At 39.5% G+C, this 18,335-nt stretch overlaps 2 protein-coding genes across 3 annotated transcripts; both read left to right on the top strand.

Annotated features, from left to right (window-relative positions):
* The first annotated feature begins 799 nt into the window (after window positions 1-799).
* On the top strand, window positions 800-5,020 carry LOC118736873 (DDB1- and CUL4-associated factor 10 homolog). Its single transcript, XM_036466978.1, has 6 exons — window positions 800-1,283; window positions 1,343-1,456; window positions 1,517-1,886; window positions 3,184-3,339; window positions 3,399-3,687; window positions 3,923-5,020. The coding sequence occupies exons 1-6, from the start codon at window positions 1,087-1,089 to the stop codon at window positions 4,741-4,743; spliced, it is 1,947 nt and encodes a 648-aa protein (XP_036322871.1). The 5' UTR covers window positions 800-1,086; the 3' UTR covers window positions 4,744-5,020.
* A 7,502-nt stretch (window positions 5,021-12,522) lies between these two features.
* Window positions 12,523-17,748, top strand: LOC118736872 (protein VAC14 homolog). Of its 2 annotated transcripts, XM_036466976.1 has the most exons (13): window positions 12,531-12,740; window positions 12,827-12,977; window positions 13,033-13,263; window positions 13,335-13,555; window positions 13,622-13,742; window positions 13,826-13,949; window positions 14,007-14,209; window positions 14,270-14,393; window positions 15,345-15,453; window positions 15,801-16,091; window positions 16,944-17,023; window positions 17,095-17,257; window positions 17,331-17,748. In XM_036466976.1, the coding sequence occupies exons 1-13, from the start codon at window positions 12,643-12,645 to the stop codon at window positions 17,467-17,469; spliced, it is 2,055 nt and encodes a 684-aa protein (XP_036322869.1). In that variant the 5' UTR covers window positions 12,531-12,642; the 3' UTR covers window positions 17,470-17,748. The 2 variants fall into 2 exon arrangements, with proteins under 2 accessions (XP_036322868.1, XP_036322869.1); XM_036466975.1 differs by having other exon boundaries at window positions 12,523-12,740; window positions 13,826-14,209.
* Window positions 17,749-18,335: the final 587 nt, after the last annotated feature.

Raw genomic sequence — 18,335 nt, 5'->3', positions numbered from 1 at the left:
AGTATCGAATTTTCCGTCGAACAGGGTTTTGCTTTCGTTGGTGTAGCAAAGTGTTAGAAAATTGTGAAAAATTTATGATTTTGCATTTGTTTTTATACTTTTTGGCGGGTAGACATTAACTTTAAACAAATTTTATGCAGTTCTATCGTCGTGCATACTAAACACAAGGGTGGTTTTACTTTTGAAAGAAAATCCAAAAGGCTGGTTTTATCGATAATCATAATTTAACCATGCTGCCGCTCTATTCTAGTGTATCAGTAGTCCATTTGGCTCGATATTATGACAATGCAGCAAAAGATATTGGCCCGTAGTCATAGTCAAAATAAAGTCGACTTTAAAGTTAGTTGCAGCTTTTTTGACAGATATCCCATTGAAAATTATGTCAAAAAGCTGCAACTAACTTTAAAGTCGACTTTATTTTGACTATGACTACGGGCCATTTAATATACGAAAATCGCCTTTCTCTACGACATAACAGTACGTCTTTTTCCATTGATAACTGAGATATCTTTTATATTTTGAGGACAAAAATTATACAAATCCAGCAATTTTAAATATTAATATCGTTCTGATAACACCAAGTTCTTTAAAAATCGACATAAAATGAAATACTAAAATGGAGTATTTTAAAACTATTTCCCAACTGACTACTGACATCACCTTGTCACTCTTTCACCATGGGTTCAAATTATACTGAAGTAAAATTTACAGAAATGCAACTCTCACAAATCACGCACGCAAATTGATTTCGGTTTATAAAATGTGAAAACCCTCGCGGTAATATTAGTTTGTGCTGTTAGGATCCAATACATTACGCTTTTCGCTCTCTATTACCAATTTTTTTGGGTGCGGAAATGGTTTCTGGGCTGTTTTAGAATCTCGCATTGAGTATGGGAAAGAACCTATTGTATCGAAGTGATATCGGGTACCGAGTATTAGATTCCGATAATTCAGCACATTACTTAAAGTTTCTGGCCTTGTTCGGCGTAAATTGCTTACAGCTGATTGATTACTATTTTAAACAATCTCTAGAAAACGTGTAAACATAGAAAATATTTTCTAAAGTAAAAAAATATACCATATAGAATGAGTTTTCACAATTGGTTATTACGGCGTGAAAACGGTCTCCTACAAAGTCACGGCGATCAGGATTTTATTATGCGTCGAGTTTACAAATCGATGAGACCTTTATACCAATGGAACGACAAATATAGTAAAGTTAATAACACCCTGGGGACAGTAAATGTTGGTGGTGTATTCAACTTGGAATTCTCGCCAGAAGGGTATGTTTACATTTACTTAGTCGTCCCAAAATGCTTATAGTTTTATATGTGATTGAAAGGAATTTGTTGGTTGCTGCTTGTGAAAAAAAGGCAATTGTACTGTTTGATGTTGTCAGTAGACAATCGGCGCAGAAAATCATGGACGCACATTCGTCAAATGTTAACTGCATAAAGTAATATCAACAATCAAAAGATTAATTAAGAGGTAATTTATATGAATTGTTAATTTTAAGATTCCTGGATAGTAGACATTTTGCCACCTGCTCTGATGACACTACGGTCGCCCTTTGGGATTTGCGTTTCATGAAAACGAAGATGCGTAGTCTTCAGGGACATTCAAACTGGGTTAAAAGCATTGAGTATTCTAAAAAAGATAATTTGTTGGTGACCTCGGCATTTGATGGAAGTATATTTACGTGGGATATTAATTCATATACTGAACAAGGACTGATATATCAAAAAGTGTTCCATACAAGTGGCTTAATGCGATGCCGCATAACACCTGATTGCTCAAAACTTATATTATGCACCACTGGCGGATACCTAATGGTCATTCATGATTTAGACTTAACAACATTACACAAGGATTTATGCGGGTTTCGAGTAAGTGATATAAATTTTATGAAAAACCTTTTTTCAGGTACCAAAGATAACTGTTATCTCGAAGTTACAATTGAAAACGATGCCCGAATTCGTATATTTAATGAAAACGTTGTTTCGTAACAGTTATTAGATGAAAAATATTTTTTTTTTGCCGATAACTGCCGCCCCAAATTGGAGCCCTAAGTGTTGCGTTTCCCATTGTCAACGAGTGTCATAGCGCGCTACTTCCAAATCAACGCGTCGTCATTTGTGACGTTTTCTCACTTCCTCTTATTCTCGTTTCCCCTTTCACTTGTTTGTCCTTTGTCTATCTTTCCGTCTTCTGCATAAAACTTTTACACGTAACGCCCTATCAAATATAAAAATTACATTTGTTCGGCGCTAGCGCCGCGTTATTGTGGGATGCTCTATACAAATTGTATGGGCATGAGGATTTTTGACAATTGTTTGGCGCTTGGCGCACCAATTAGGGGACGGCAGCAAGAGTTACAACCCATGGTTTACTTTTTGCGTTGTTTGATAACAGTTAGCGCCCAACGTAGATTTTGTTAACTTGCTTGATAACAGTTATATCCAACGTTTATTTTTTACTTGTCTGATAAACGTTGTAAAATAAGAATATTGGAGAAGAAGGTAAATATTATGAAAATAAAAGAGGAGGCGTTTAATAACTGTTATCAGCCAACGTAAAAATAATCGTTGGGAAATAACTTATTGGCGACGGAAAACATTAACCACTGATGTCAAATCTGTTGGACACGTGACATGTTTTTTCTGTACGGGACAATTTATGAAAAAATTTTAAAAATAATAACGAGATTTTAAAAAATATTACGATTAATTCTGCATAAATTTCGTTTTTTGAGTTATGGCAATATTTGTGAATATTATATATATTTTTTTATGAGGTTTGTGGTAAGCAGAGCGCGCTTCCACTCCGCATGGCCTGGTTCAAATGAGGGTCAAAGCAACATCACAAAAAATGTAGAAAAAACGTTTTTTCTTAACAACGGTCGCCCCTCGGCAGGCAATGGCAAACCTCCGACTGTATTTCTGCCATGAAAAACAGCTTCTTATAAAAATACACTCGCCATTCGGAGTCGGCGTTAAAATGTAGGTCCCTCCCCTTTGTGTGCCAACATCAAGGCGCATTCCACAAAACGGAGGAGACGCTCGGCAAAACACTTATATGTGTAAGCACCAATCTATGTACTTATTGGTAGCGTGCATCTTATTAATATTAAATGTACCTAAATTGGTGTTTATTTATGTTTAACTTTGCTTTTCTCTATATAAGCCAATTATATATAGACTGATGCAGATGGGCAAACAGTATATACCTCAAGCAGCCAAGTTTGATCACGTGTTTTCTAAAAAGCAAAAGAAGAATCGAGTGGAACTTATTACGGATTTCCCAGAAGAAAACGACGCAGAAGTCATATTATCGTTGGAGGTGTGTATTATGAATTATGACCATTTAAAAATTATTGTATTTATTGTTATCTGATTTAGGTGCACCCAAGAGGGCATTGTTTTCTTAGCCGAAATCTAAGTTATGATGGCGTAACGGAATGGTTGACAGTGCATGATTTAGAAGAAGAATCAGATGATATAACTGAGAGTGTAAAGAAGTGTAACAACGACGGAAATAAGAGAAAGCGCAAACGAGAAGCTGACCCAGACAAAGATGATGCTGTTGCTGAGCACAGTCGTCCGGCAACCGGCAGCAGAGAAAGTACGGAGGATGTATTATTTAATGTTAATCGCAGAATTCGTGGCCCTCGATTGCCAACTCGTACAGGTAAATGTTGTTGAACTGAAACACAAAAATAGAGTTCTTAATGGGCAGTTCACTGAATGCGTAAATGTCTCGTAACCACGCGTAAATCTCGTAAACTTACTTAACTTTGTATGGAAACCGGTATATTTACGAGGTTACGTGATATTCACGCGTTTAGATGAATACGCATAATATTTTTTATTTCCACACAGTTTTCACAGTTACAATTTAAACTAAAAATAAATTGTTATTTCAGATCCAGTTACAATGATGCCACTGCGCCAGTATGCAGCGACGGGTATTGGAGAAGCGTCTGGAAGCAATAATACTGGCAGTGGTAACACAGATGGCAACTCCGCCAGTAGTAATAGCACTATGCCTACATTTGTACCCGATATTTGGGCAGCCGAAGTTACTATGCAGGACAGAGCTTTACGACAAAATCGAGACAGAGAAACCAACACCACGAATGTCTACAACTTTGTTTATGCAATTAGCAGCGGAGTGCTGCCTGCAGCAACACCTAGTAGCGATGCTAGCTTGTCGTCGCCTATGTCCAGAAATTCGGGATTTAGATTAATGCGGGGTGCTACAGTATACGTAAGCAGCGACGAAAGCAGTACTTCAAGCGATGAATCTCCACCAAACCATCGACGAAGGAATAGGCCGCGGCCCTTATCGCCTGTATCTTTATTGTCAACAACATCTTTAAGACAAATGGAAAATCATTCCGATCGACAAATTTTTCAGAACCCTGAAAAGTTGACGTATTACTCTAAAGAATTGAACAAGGAAAAAACATTCATAAAGGAACCATGTTTTTCATCGGATGGTCGCATAATTTGCTCGCCATATGCGACTGGAGTGCGATTACTAGGATTCTCCGACGAATGCGCAAATTATTCAATCCATCGCAATTACTCGAGTACTGATAGAAAAGCCAAGCCATTGTCAGAGATTCTTACAATGAGGGCTCATTCAGACATAGTTTTAAGTACGAGATTCAGTCCTCGCGAGCCACTATTGGTGACCGGTTGTTGCAGTGGAAAAATAGTATGGTATCAGCCAAATCTTTAAAAAAAAAAGTATACAATGGGTATACATACGTAATGGATTGAAATTAATTAATTTACATTAACTAATTTGCTTTTCTATTTACATAGTTATCTGAATGTTATACATACAAACATACATATATAGAAACATGTTTTTTATTTCACTACCATACAAAAGCTCTGTAGTATAGTAAGCATTGTAGCATATTCAATTCAAGGCACTTGGGAAAAAAATGGTCCTTAATGGCTTGCATCTGTTTTATTTGAATAAATTTCATATAATTTAAATAAACTACATATATATTATAGTGTTTTATTTCTATTGCCTATGTTATAGGTTAGGTTATGGTTGACAGTTAATCGCTGAGCAACATTTGTAATTTTGAATAACATAGTAGACCTCTTGGCAGACTGGAAAACCTTGCTGTACCTTATCTTCGCAGCAGTTTCACTGTCTCCTCTTTCGTTCTAGGTCTCCTAGAGATCTTTACAGTGGTCAGAGTCAGTAGCCAGCGACCTCACTCATGAGGGATAGAAGATGCATCGTGAGCATTCTGCACATAATCCTGAACATCTTCCATCCTTGGGTTTAAGTCCACACCTTCCGCGCCTTCTGGATCAAGACCCGCTCAATCGCTTCTTCTATCAACATAGTTTCCGGCAGAGCGCTTTCTTTGGCTAGCCTGTCAGCCTCCTCGTTGCCCGAGACGCCGGTGTGCCCCGAAGCCCAGTACAGATATACGTCAGTACCAGTATGTAACAATTCCCGAGCTTCATTGCACTCCACCTTACTTATTAAGAAAGTGCTCAGCGATAGGAGTGCCTTTATCGCTGTGGTTCTTTGCCGATAGGTCCGCCGGCAAGAGATGTAGTAAGGTGTATAGTACTGCAATTGATTTAGTCCTAAGTGCCACTCATGCCAATCGCTAATAGCCTATATACACTTTCTTTATTCCCCCTTGCAGCGTACCACTGTGAACCGATTTCATAGTGTCATGCCTACCCCACTGACCCGAAACACTTCTACAGCTCAACATAACGCTTATCCAGTTCCAAATTACTGGTTGAACCCCTATCGTCGTCAACTCGTCTAATATGGCTTGCTTAGAAATAGTATTCAAGGCGGCCGCTATGTCCATTAAGACCCGAAACACGAATTTTCCGATCTCCAGAGACGCCTCAATTCGTTTGCGCCTTTGAGAATATGTGCCCCGACACGTTTTGTTTTATATATATATATGTACGTCTCTTAATCTCTCCAGGGTCTTTTGGGCATATAGTCCTTTGCCCTCCTTGGGGGCAGGACTGCTTAAAAGCATCATTTAATATTTTAGACTGGCTATAGTTCAACAACTCCTTGTCCTTCACGTCTATAACCGACGGGGGTGAACTCAGTCTGTCCTCAACCAACTTTGTAAAAAGAGCCCGGTTTGTTAGTCTGGGGTTCCTAAAAGAAATGTCTCTAAGAGGCCTTGCAACAGAGATAGTAAAACCTATATAAACATGATCCGAGAAAGAGGGCTCAGAACAAAAAGTTGAATCAACAACCCTGTTCGACGTTGGCTCCATCTATGTTAAGTTGCTATTAAGAAAGAAACAAAGAAGAGATTCACCACGCTGTTGTTGTTGTTGTTGTTGTAGCGGCTACAACAACCCCGCCCAGATCGGCTGATATCTCAGTCGTTGTCGTCGAGTTCCACTAACGGCAGCCCCAAGAAGCGTGCAGCCTCTATGGGGTCAGTCCATAGGGACGACGCCGTTAGGGTTGTGGGGTTTTCCGGGCATGCGAAGAGATGTTTCGAGTCGTGTGGGGTCTCTCCACATACCGGACATTCGTTCGGCACATCCGCATTTAACCTAGACAGGTAGGAATTTAGCCTGCTGCAGTAGCCAGAGCGAAGTTGGGCTATTGTCGTTCTAGTCTCCCGAGGCAGATGGAGCTCCGTCATGTCGATGTACGGTGTTTGTGTGCCCAGAACGGCACTCACAGTCTACATAACTCGAGACTGCGTCGCTGTGAATGCCGTTCAGGGCCTGTCTATGAGCTGACGGGTCCAGAGATTGCTTAATGAACCTCTGGACTTCGTCCGTCAGTTCATATAGATGCCTCCTGACGTGCCTCGGCCAGGGCTCCTCTGCAAGCAGCTGTCTATTTGGGTGGCCACATCTGTGGCTCCCAACAAGAAACTGCTTGCAGAGCATCGTGTTGTGCTCCCTAATTGGGAGCATTTTTGCCTGATCGTGGAGGTGGTGTTCTGGTGTCATCAGGAGGCATCCTGTCGCTGTCCTGAGTGCTGTATTTTGTACCGTCTGAAGCTTCGTCCACTGCGTCCTACTACTCCCCGGCGACCACACTGGTGCTGCGTAGTTTACAACCGGCCTATAGCCTTATATGTTGCCAGCAACGTTTCTTTGTCTTTGCCCCAAGTACTGCCGGCTAGCGGCTTGAGGACCTTGTTGCGGCTCTGTACTTTATTGACAATAGCGGTTGTGTGCGCAGAGAAGGAGAGCAGGCTATCGAATGTTACTCCGAGTATTTTAGGATTATTCACCGTCGGCATTGGTGTGTCATCGACGTGAATTCCTAGCGGTAGCCTGACCTCCTTCGTCCAGGTTGTGGAGAGGGTCGCAGAGGATTTCGTAGGGGAGAGGGCTAGACACTTTGCAGTGAAGAAGCGAGAAAGGTCAGAGAGATATCCGTTTACTTTCGAACATCATCATCAGTTCCATTCCCAGTCGCCATGATCGAGCAATCGTCGGCGTAAGAGACAATCGAGACTCCCTCTGGTGGTTGAGGGAGCTTTGAAATGTAAAAGTTAAACAGTAGTGGGGAAAGGACACCACCCTGTGAAACCCCCTGTTTTATTGTTCTAAGTTTGCTCGATTTGTCTCTAAACATTACCGACGAGTGTCGACCACTCAGATAATTTGCCTACCACCGTTTGAGCCTCTGTGGGAGAGAGGAAGCCTCTATATCTTCTAGTAGCGTGGAATGGCTGACAGTGTCAAAAGCCTTTGACAGGTCCAACGCTACTAGAATCGTTGTCTCACAGGGACGTTTACAGTTAAGGCCACGAGTTATCTGAGTGTTTATGGCGTTAAGTGCTGTTGTTGTACTGTGCACTTTACGGAAGCCATGCTGATGCTTCGATGGGGTCAAGTGCTTTGTGAAGTACGGGAGTAGCAAGGCCTCGAGTGTCTTCGCTACCGGGGAAAGGAGTGTTATCGGACGATAAGAATCTCCTATGTTGGCGGGTTTCCCCGGTTTGAGCAGTGGGACCACTCTCCCCACCTTCCAGATGTCTGGGATGATGAGAGTGGACATGAAAAATTGAGGACCTCCGTTAGGTACGCTACCCCCGCAGGACCAAAATTTTTCAGCATCAGCATGCATATGCCGTCGGGACCCATGGCTTTGGAGGCTTTCGCCTTCCCGATGGCCACCTACCTGAACTTCACCGCAAGTGAAAGCAAGGGGGGCACAAGTTGTTGGCAGTTTGTGTTTGTGGTCACTCGACGCTTGGCTTTGTCCACCGGAGGATGCAGTATGAACTGCCGGCTAAAATAGCTCGCGCATCGCTCCGGGTCCGACGAAGCATGGTCGCCGAAAGAAATTACGCCTCTGTCGTCGTGCTTCGTCGGATTGGACAGTGACCTCACGGTTGACCAAAGCTTGCTCACACCAGAGGTGAAATTACAGGTATTCAGATGCTCCTCCCACTTCTTCCGCTTATGTACGTTTACTAGTTGCCGAATCTCCGCGTTGAGATCCCTAATACGGGGATCTCCGGGATCGGCCTGACGAAGGCTGTCGCGCTCATCGGCTAGAACAGCCGCTTCGGCAGGGAAGTTTGGACGTGGGTCCGTTATACATCCTGCCGGTATGAAGCAAGCTGCAGCTGCAGTGACAGCCCTGCGGAACTTACGTTCACCGAGATGGACGTCGCGTAACCTTTCCAATCAGCTTTAGAGAAGACCGGACCTATACGGTGTTTAGCGGAGGCAAAATCGGTTGGTTTATCTAACGAGATGACTATGGGTAGATGGTCTGATGCTAAAGTCAGCATAGGTCGCCATGTTATGCTGTTTATCAGACCAGCGCTGACTATTGTGATGTCTGGCGAGCTACTGCAGTTACCCATAATCCTGGTGGGTGCGTCGTCGTTCATTGTGCAGAATGTCGAATCGTCTATCTGCTCAGCCAATTCTGTTCCCCTACAATCGTTTGACAGGCTTGAATGCCAAAGATCGTGATGCGAATTAAAGTCACCTACTACCATACGGTTTTCAGCTCTGAGGAGCGCACCTATATCAGGGCGATATCCTGCCGGGCAGCAGGTGACAGGGGGTATGTATATGTTAAATATTTCGAGCTCGACACCGCCTGACCGGATAGCAATGCCCTGACATTCTAGGGTGGTATCCCTGCGGTCGATGTCTGCTTCGATAAGACGATACTGCACGGTGTGGTGCGTGATGAACGCTAAGCCACCACCATTATCTCGCTCGCGATCTCGACGGTGCACGTTGTACCCGGCACAATTCCACAATGTTGAATTGCTGTGCAACTTAGTCTCTTGGACCGCAGCTATCAATATACCATGCCGCCACATAAAGACGGTTATCTCCTCAATCTTGCTCTGTATCCCGTTACAGTTAAATTGAAGGAGCTTCATGTGGTTCGGGAGACGTGTTGTGATGTGGGGTGTAAGGGATGTGTGTGTTCTTACTGCCGTTGGCTGTGTGCGCTGCTGTGATGGTTGCCGCCCTGTGGTGGTGGCGGGAGGCGTCGCAGTTGGGGTCTGCGACCGAGCAGCGCAACACGGGCCCTCGAAGTTCCTCGTCCAGTCTCGCGTGGTACGCAGACCTGAGCATGCCCTAAAGTGGCACCAGCCAAGGCAGGTGTTGCACTTGACTGATGTCACATTACGGAATATCCTGGTCTGACATACCCTGCAGATTGTAGGAGGAACCAGGAGTTGTTGGCGCCGGCGTGTGGGTGGTGGTGCGGTTGTGTGTGTTCTATGGTCTGTCGTGGCTGTGGTGTTATTATGTTGTTGCTGTGGTGACTATGTGAGGCTGCTCTGGTGGACTGAGGTTTGCCGTGGTGGCTGCTCTGTTTGAGCAGCAGGGGGGCCACATACGACGTGGTCCACTGCCGATGTGTCCGTAGTCCTGTAGTAGTGACACCACCCCTCGCAAGCATTGCACTTGCCAGAGGTGGAGTTGTGGTGTAGTCGTCTCTGGCATACACAGCAGGTGTAGGTTTCTGGCCCTGGGTTTGACTCGATACCAGCCCTGAGTAGGAGAAAACGTAGCGAATGTAGCCCTATGGACGAACAACTTCTGAGATACTTCGCCGACCTAAACGGGGTTAGATCGCCGAAACAACAGCCCTTGGTCGGGTAAAACCCGAGTCATTCCGGTACGTTGAACCACGCTCATTGATGTCGCTGCGCCCCCTGCTCTTTTCCTCTTTCACCAATATTTTAAACGCTCAGGGTGAGGCGACCATGTTGGGCGCCATGCAGCAAGATCTCAGGATTACAACCTCCTCTCCGCCTCTTTCTCTACGGCCCCAGCCGCCAAGTCCTCAGTAGAGAATTAGACAAAGTGTATGAGTACAAGTTGTTCTTACCCATACTGCTGCCCTCACAACTCGCACTTTAAAGATACGGGCCTTTTCCTCCCGACGATAGCCATGGCTCCTGGACTAGAGCAACGTCGAGCGAATCCTGCTCTACTGTGTTGGAGGTTTATGTGGAGTATGTTCAGCGCTGGTCGCTGGTTGCGACCGTTCACCGCTTTCGTGGCCTTCTCCGCTACGGTAAGGCTCGCCAAGCTATCGATACCTGAGTCCTTCTGCAATTTCCCTGCTTCGAGCGTGTACTTTCTGCCGTCTTTTGGATCAGAGTCCTATCCATCATCTTCTGGTCCTGTCATTGGACCAGCTCAAAGAGTACAACTCCCCAACAAGCTTTTCAGTTGTTTGGCGCTTCGCAGGCTTTCAGCTCCACAATTCAGCTGAACGCTTGAAAAGCTTCTGATTGTATACTTTGCGCAATTTTTAGTACCTTTCTCCTACCGTTTTCGGCAAAGGCGATCACATTCTTCGACTTTCTCCGACTTACAAAATACAAATCTAGATAAAGTAGTGTCATATTTTAGCTGTCACAATTTACATAACCTTGTGTTATTGAATCATGGTCATAATTAGTATGTTCCAATAGCAGTCCGGTTTACAGGATTTAGTCAGAACTTACAGGAAGTCGTTCCTATTGACATAAAACCTGTAAGTGGGAACACTTTTGTGAGAGTAACTGAGCAACTGTTCCTTGTCAGAAGTTACAGGATTTAGTACGGATTTTTTTTCCTGTAAGTTCATGAAAAGTGTCAAATGATCAGCTGATTTGCATGTGCAAACAAAAACAGAAAGCGGTGGAAGCAAATAACCTTATATTTGTAAAAAAAAAATGGAAGTAAACAACGAAATATTTGAATATGTATAGATTTTAATAATTAATTAGTGCTATTTCAGCAAATCAGTTGTTGTACAAATGACATGTAAACAAACCGACTGACGTTTTTATAGGAAATAGTGCTTTTTGCGTTCCCGTGCACTTCTGGATCTGTTCTCCTTTTACTCTCACTTGAGAGAGTAAAATTGTAGTTTGACAGTTCCACAGGTTTTAGTCCGAAGTTCAAAGGAACAGACTAATTGACATAAAACCTGTAAGTGGGAACACTTTTGAGAGAGTAACTGAGCAACTGATCCTAGTCGGAAGTGTACACGCAAACATAGTCTGTTCCTTTGATCTTCGGACTAAAACCTGTGGAACTGTCAAACTACAATTTTACGCTCTCAAATGAGAGTAAAAGGAGAACAGATGCAGATATACATAGGAACGCAAAAAGTACTATTTCCGGTAAAAACGTCAGTCGGTTTGTTTACATGTCATTTGTGCAACACTGATTTGGCTGAAATATCACTAACTAATTATTAAAATGTGTACATATTCAAATATTTCGTTTTTTACTTCCATTTTTTTTACAAATATAAGGTTCTCTGCTTTCACCGCTTTCTGTTTTTGTTTGCATATGTAAATCAGCTGATGGTTTGACACCTTTCATGAACTTACAGGAAAAAAAACTCCAGACTAAATCCTGTAACTTCTTACTAGGAACAGTTGCTCAGTTACTCTCTCAAATGTGTTCCCACTTACAGGTTTTATGTCAATAGGAACGACTTCCTGTAAGTTCTGACTAAATCCTGTAAACCGGACTGCTATTGGAACAGACTAATAGCATGTTATGACCGACATCGAAAACATGTTTTCGTTGCTAAAACTGGTTTTCGACTTAAAACTTGTGTTTTCGTCCATGTAAAATCTGTCAAACGAAAACCAGTTTTCGCTGAAAACTACTTGAAAACTCACGTTCCACTCATTCCAATCGGTGTCTTTACTAGTTTTTTTTTCGATTATTTATCGAAGTGGAAGTCATATTTTATCATCTTTAATACGCCATTTCGGATTTATTGTTAATTGGCTGGCAAAAGTAAAATAAGAATGAAAGTAAGAGGTGGCTAATGGAAAGAAAATGAGGGAAAAGCATTTTGGTTTTGTTTTTGTGTAGCAAAACTGTAATCAGAGGATGTAAGAAATGGCAACGAAAACATTAACAGCCGGTGTGAACAGCCTTCAGCCCACACTCCCAAAACACGTTTTCAAAGTGTGTTCGTTGTCGGTCAGAACATGGTATAACAGTTTATAATCCGATCCAACAATCGATACACCGATAAAATATCGATGAGAAAATCGATTGAACAATTGTAATTAGTCAATCAACACCGGACTACGAGGGTCATAGACACGGTAGCGAAAATTCACTAAAAATAAGGACTTCGCTTTTGTAGAGAGAAATGGAGTCACCATACGCCCCGTTGAGTGAAAGCTGCGCCAAGGCGCTAGCAGATAAAGCTTATGAAAAGCGTAAAGTCGCCTCACAAGAAATAGAAAAGTATGTATACATAAATATATATAAAATATATTTTGTTATTACTTTGGAAGTTTTTCTGCTATTTAAATTGTTCTCATTTTTTGCAGAATGGTGACAGAATTCAATATAAAAAAGAACTCCATTCAAATACGTAAGCTAATAGAGGTACTTTCTAATGATTTCGCTACATCACGAGACCCCAATCGACGTAAAGGTGGCTTAATAGGATTAGCAGCCACCAGTCTTGGATTGGGAAAAGTAAGTAATTAAGGTATATTGTGTATTTGGTAAACTGACATATCTTGTTTTATAGGACTCAGAACGGTATGTAGGTGAATTGGTCACACCTATTCTAAACTGTCTTAGTGACCCGGATGTACGAGTTCGTTATTTCGCTTGTGAATCTTTATACAATGTAGTTAAAGTAGCCAGAGCTGCTATCATACCTTTCTTTCCAGAACTATTTTCCGCTCTTTCACGATTGGTGGCAGATTCTGACCAAATGGTAAAGGATGGCAGTGAATTGCTCGATCGACTGTTAAAGGTAATTTGCTACGAAATTGTACCAAATATGCAGGACAAATTATCTGCTGCCTAAATATATTTATATTATAGGATATTGTCACAGAATCTTCCCAAACTTTCAATTTGGAAGCATTTATACCACTACTTAAAGAACGTATTTACGTAAAGAACTCATTCGCTAGACAATATGTTATATCGTGGATATCAATCTTGAACGCAGTTCCCGAAATAAATATGGTGATTTATTTAACGGACATTTTAGATGGACTTTTTACAATGCTAGAAGACAACACTCTGGAAATTCAACGAATGTATGTAAATTTACCGACGATTTCACTACATTTTTAAAAGTGTATTGCCGCATCACATGCTTTTAGGTGTGAAACTACTCTGAGCCAGTTTTTAAAGTCAATTCGAACTGACTCTTCTCTCGTGCGAATGGAAGATACAATAAACATTCTAATCATTCACGCACAATCACCAAATGAACTAATCAAAGTAAGTGTACCTATAAACATACATAAAAACATTGATTTAATAATGACGTTTTACAAAAAAACGCAAAACCTTATCATATATAGTCAATTGCTATAACTTGGATACGAGAATTTGTGCAAATATTTGGACCAAATGTCTTGCCTTATGCTAGTGGAATATTTACAGCAATTTTACCTTGCCTGGAGTACAATGCTGAATCTAAAAAGAGTAGTTATTTTAAAACCGTCTGTAACCTGCACGCTTATTATTTTTTCCATTTGGCAGATATTAAAGAATGTGCCGTCTCTGTGAACAGCTCGATAATGTTACTAATTTCATCTAAAGAGCACAAATCTCAAAACATTGAGAAAATTGATCTACGTTCAGTAATGGAAGTATTATCCCAATATTTGACGCATAACTCGGTGCACACAAAAGTGGCCGTGCTAAAATGGATTCACCATTTATTTACACATTTTCCAAATGAGGTCGGTATACCAATTTTTTACGAAAAAAATATATTTAATATGTATTTTCAATAAATGTAGATGTCGCCACATGCAAACAATTTAAGTGCCAACCTACTAAGTATATTATCCGACAATTCCGACGAGGTTGTGCTGCAGTGCTTGTCAGTACTGGCAGAAATTTTAAACTCTACATATAGTAAAGGTATGCATGTACATTAGACTGCATCACTCCCCATACAAAAAAAAAAAATCGGTACTGTTTTCCATTGGAATTATAAAATCTGTTATGTTTTAAGACGTCCACCAAAATATTACGGAGAAATATTACGATTTACGTCAGCTGGACCGATTTCAAAATACCTCCAATAATAGAGTTTTTATGAATAAAAATAGTTTCTTAAAGATGTTTAAGACGGTTTAAGTTAAAAAATTTGTTTTTTAACTTTTTTCAAAGATTGGTATAAGAAAAACTTGAATAACTGAACCTAAACTCTGATTTAGACTTGTGAGGTATCATTGGAAAGGTATTTTTTCACCCTTTTTATTTCTTTGCTAATAAGCTCATTCAAAGGATGAATGAAAAAGGTAGGATGAGCCAACGTCATTCAAAGTTGAATTAAGATGTGTTGGTATTTGAAAAAAAATTTGGACAGGAATGACTTTTGCACATAAATAAAAATAGTGGGAAAATACCTTTCTATCGAAATCCCATAAGTCTAAATCAGAGTAGCTTTAGCCCAGTTATTTAAGTTTCTCGTAAATCAATCTTTGAAAAAAGCTGAAAAAAAACAATCAAAAATCTCATTATTACGATTCCGTCGAAAAGATTTTTATGCAGATTTTTTAAGCTTAATCTGTTTTTTCATCTGAGGAGACTTTTTGCAAAAAGTTCATTAAGAAACTATTTTTATACATAAAAAACTCCATTTTTGGAGGTATTTTCAAATCGGTCCAGCTCACGTAAATCTTAATATTTTTTTCAAAATATTTCGGTGAACGTCTTAAAAAATAATAACTTTTGTAATCCCGGCGGAAAAAATGTAAATTTTTTTGGTGATGCAGTCTAATGTAAATACTTATGTATGTAACTACATACATCCATCAAGCGCCTATATAATCTGTACAAATTGAATGTTTTTATAATTTATATTAGAATCTAGTGACTTTAACAAAGTACACTACCGCAAATTCCTACTGAGTCTAATCAACCTATTTGGCGAGGAAAAGAAGTTTTTGGATAATCGCGCCAGCCTTATAATAAGGTGGGTTTAATATACAAATTGTGTAACTTATTTCATTTCATTTCATTTATTAAGAGAAAAAAACAGTAAAATAATATCATAGATCTTGTATAGTACAAAACAGAGATAAAAAATACTAGTAAAATAAAATACATACAGATTACTTAAAACAAAAATAAAAAAGAAATATATATCACATTATACATATATAGCAAAGATCGACACGGCTGACAAAAGAAAGTTAAACATTTAGATAGTGAAACCCAGACTCAGAAATTAAAAAAAAATAATAATAATAATAATTAAATAAACATATTAAAATTGTATCTATGTACATATCTAATAGGTCTAAACATTTTTTATTGCAGGCAACTATGCGTATTACTAAATGCAGAGTATATCTATCGTACTTTCGCGGAAATTATTGATGAAGAAGTTATTAAATTTGCCTCAACAATGGTACGCTTACTTAACATGATATTACTAACATCTCCGGAACTCTTTGAACTGCGCAATTCCCTGCGAGATATTACAAATGAACACTCAGCCAATTTATTTAAATGCCTTTATATGAGTTGGGCGCACTGCCCTGTTTCGACACTCTCTCTATGCCTGCTAGCGCAAAGTTACCAGCACGTTTCACAGCTTGTGGCATTATTGTAAGTAATTTATATTCGTAAGTAAAATAGCTAATCAATGTTAAAGCTTAACCGAAATTCGGGATTATTACTCGTATATGGTATGCTCTGCAATCATGATAAAAACATAGTAAGGTAAAACCGTTCTCTCAATTCGTCGGCCATGATTTTTTTTTGAAGTTTGCCAACATTTTATAATCATATAAAATTGAGAGTAAAAAAAGGGAATTGTTCAAAGTTGTTGTTGTTTGAGATTGAAAATGAGAATGTGTGTGTTTGTTTGTAAAATTTTAAAATTAAATTGTTTGCAAACGTCAAGGATTCGAAAAATTCCTCAGCGGTTCTACCTTCCTATTTTTTTATCATGCTCTGCAATAACGACACAACTGAAAATTCAAAAAATAAAATCCCCTACTACTGTTAAGTGACTCATGTATCCAATCCCTTTCTAATCCATACTTGATCCTTACATTGTTTTTAATAAAAAAAAAAATAGAATAAAATAAGTAGTAAGGACTACCACAGAAAGTACTTAAGGATTAGTCCAGGGGGCCACTCTGTAATGCGATACGAAAGAGAAATGCTATGCGATAGGTAATCGCCACTGCGTATTATTTACGATGTATACCAGATCGCATACCAGTAGTCCCCCAAGGAATAGAGACGTCAGACACCTAACAGTGGTAAATTTTTACTTTTTGAATTTTGTCGTTATTGCAGAGGACCATCGATACGTGCATATTACATATCGCCACCTGAAATGCAAAAAGCCGTAACTAACGATAATTTTTATACATAAAACAAATTGCATTTCTTTTAATGTTATTCAATGAAATTTTTTAATGTTCAAAATTGGGCATCTTATATTTTCAGTGGTGATGTAGAGATTACTTTGGAACTACTGAACGAATTAGACAAACTGGTCCAACTTATTGAATCACCGATTTTTGCGCGTAAGGAATGACATGCAATATTTGATATGTTTATGTACCAATAGTAATTTCACATATTTGCATTTCAATAGCCTTACGCCTAACTTTAGTATCGAAAGCAAATAACTGTGCAGATGCCCAGCACTTAGCACACGCGCTCTTTGGAATTCTTATGCTTTTGCCTCAGACAGATGCTTTCAACTTATTAAAGAATCGTTTGCAATGTGTACCAAATTATTGGGGTCAAACGCCGATGTGGGTTTGCAAGTTTTTATTACGTTTTTTTTTTTTTTTTAAATTAATTAAAGTTAATTATAATTATTTATAGCGACGAAAGAAATTCCCTGCAGTACAAAAGCAACATTAAATTTGAAGATCTGCTACAGCATTTTAAGAAAGTCCAAAAATGTCAGCGCGCGTTACGAATTCAACAGAGACGTAATATTATCCTACCTGAAGAGAATTAACACAAATATATTAATATGTATGCACATAGATATAGTAAATTTATTACTCCTTAAGATAATACTTTTATAAAATATATACTTATACAATATAAATATTGTACGTACATGTGTACATTAGCGTGGTCCAAAAACGCGTGTGAAAAAGTAAGGTCGGGATTTTATGCTATCATCCCCTAGGATGGTTCTATACCGAGAAAAATAGACCCCTATTTTTTATTTTGAAATCAAAAAATATTTAGAGGTCGCTCAAAGCGCTCAAAGTTTTCCATATATTTTATATGGGGGAAAACACTTCGTAGAAATGGTATAGAATTCTCGGAAATGAATATCGGAATCTTTAGAATTAAAAAGGTGCTAAATAACCAATTAGGGTATTGTTATTGGAAGCATCTTGAAGAGAATCAGAGTTTTTCGATCGAAAAATATTGATTTTCAAGAATTCCATACTATTTCGACGAAAAGTTGTTTTCTCCCATATAAAATACATGGAAAACTTTGAGCGCCCTCTAAATATTTTTTGATTTCAAAATTAAAATTAGCGGTATATTTTTTCGATATAGTACAGTCCTAGCGGGTGAGAGCATTAAAAATCCGACTTTACTTATTTTGGACCACCCTACTGTACATACATATTTGCATGCAAGCGAAACAACAAATAATTTTACTTGCTTTCGGCATTTGTATTGTTATTTCTTATATTCTAACCATCTGGGAATAGGTGGCACAATTGTATATCTAAAGCTATTTACATATAAATGTTAGCCAATTACATATGTTTGCCTAGAACAAGGATATACGGACATCCCAATCTTTCTGATTTTTGTCCACGACCTTCCGCAAATGTTCTTCCAGGGTTCGGTTGAACC

Source organism: Rhagoletis pomonella, unplaced genomic scaffold (genome assembly GCF_013731165.1).
Source record: "Rhagoletis pomonella isolate Grant_MI unplaced genomic scaffold, Rhpom_1.0 Rhpom_scaffold_00004, whole genome shotgun sequence".
NCBI classification, from domain to species: domain Eukaryota; kingdom Metazoa; phylum Arthropoda; class Insecta; order Diptera; family Tephritidae; genus Rhagoletis; species Rhagoletis pomonella.
This window is presented reverse-complemented; position numbering and strand designations above follow the sequence as displayed.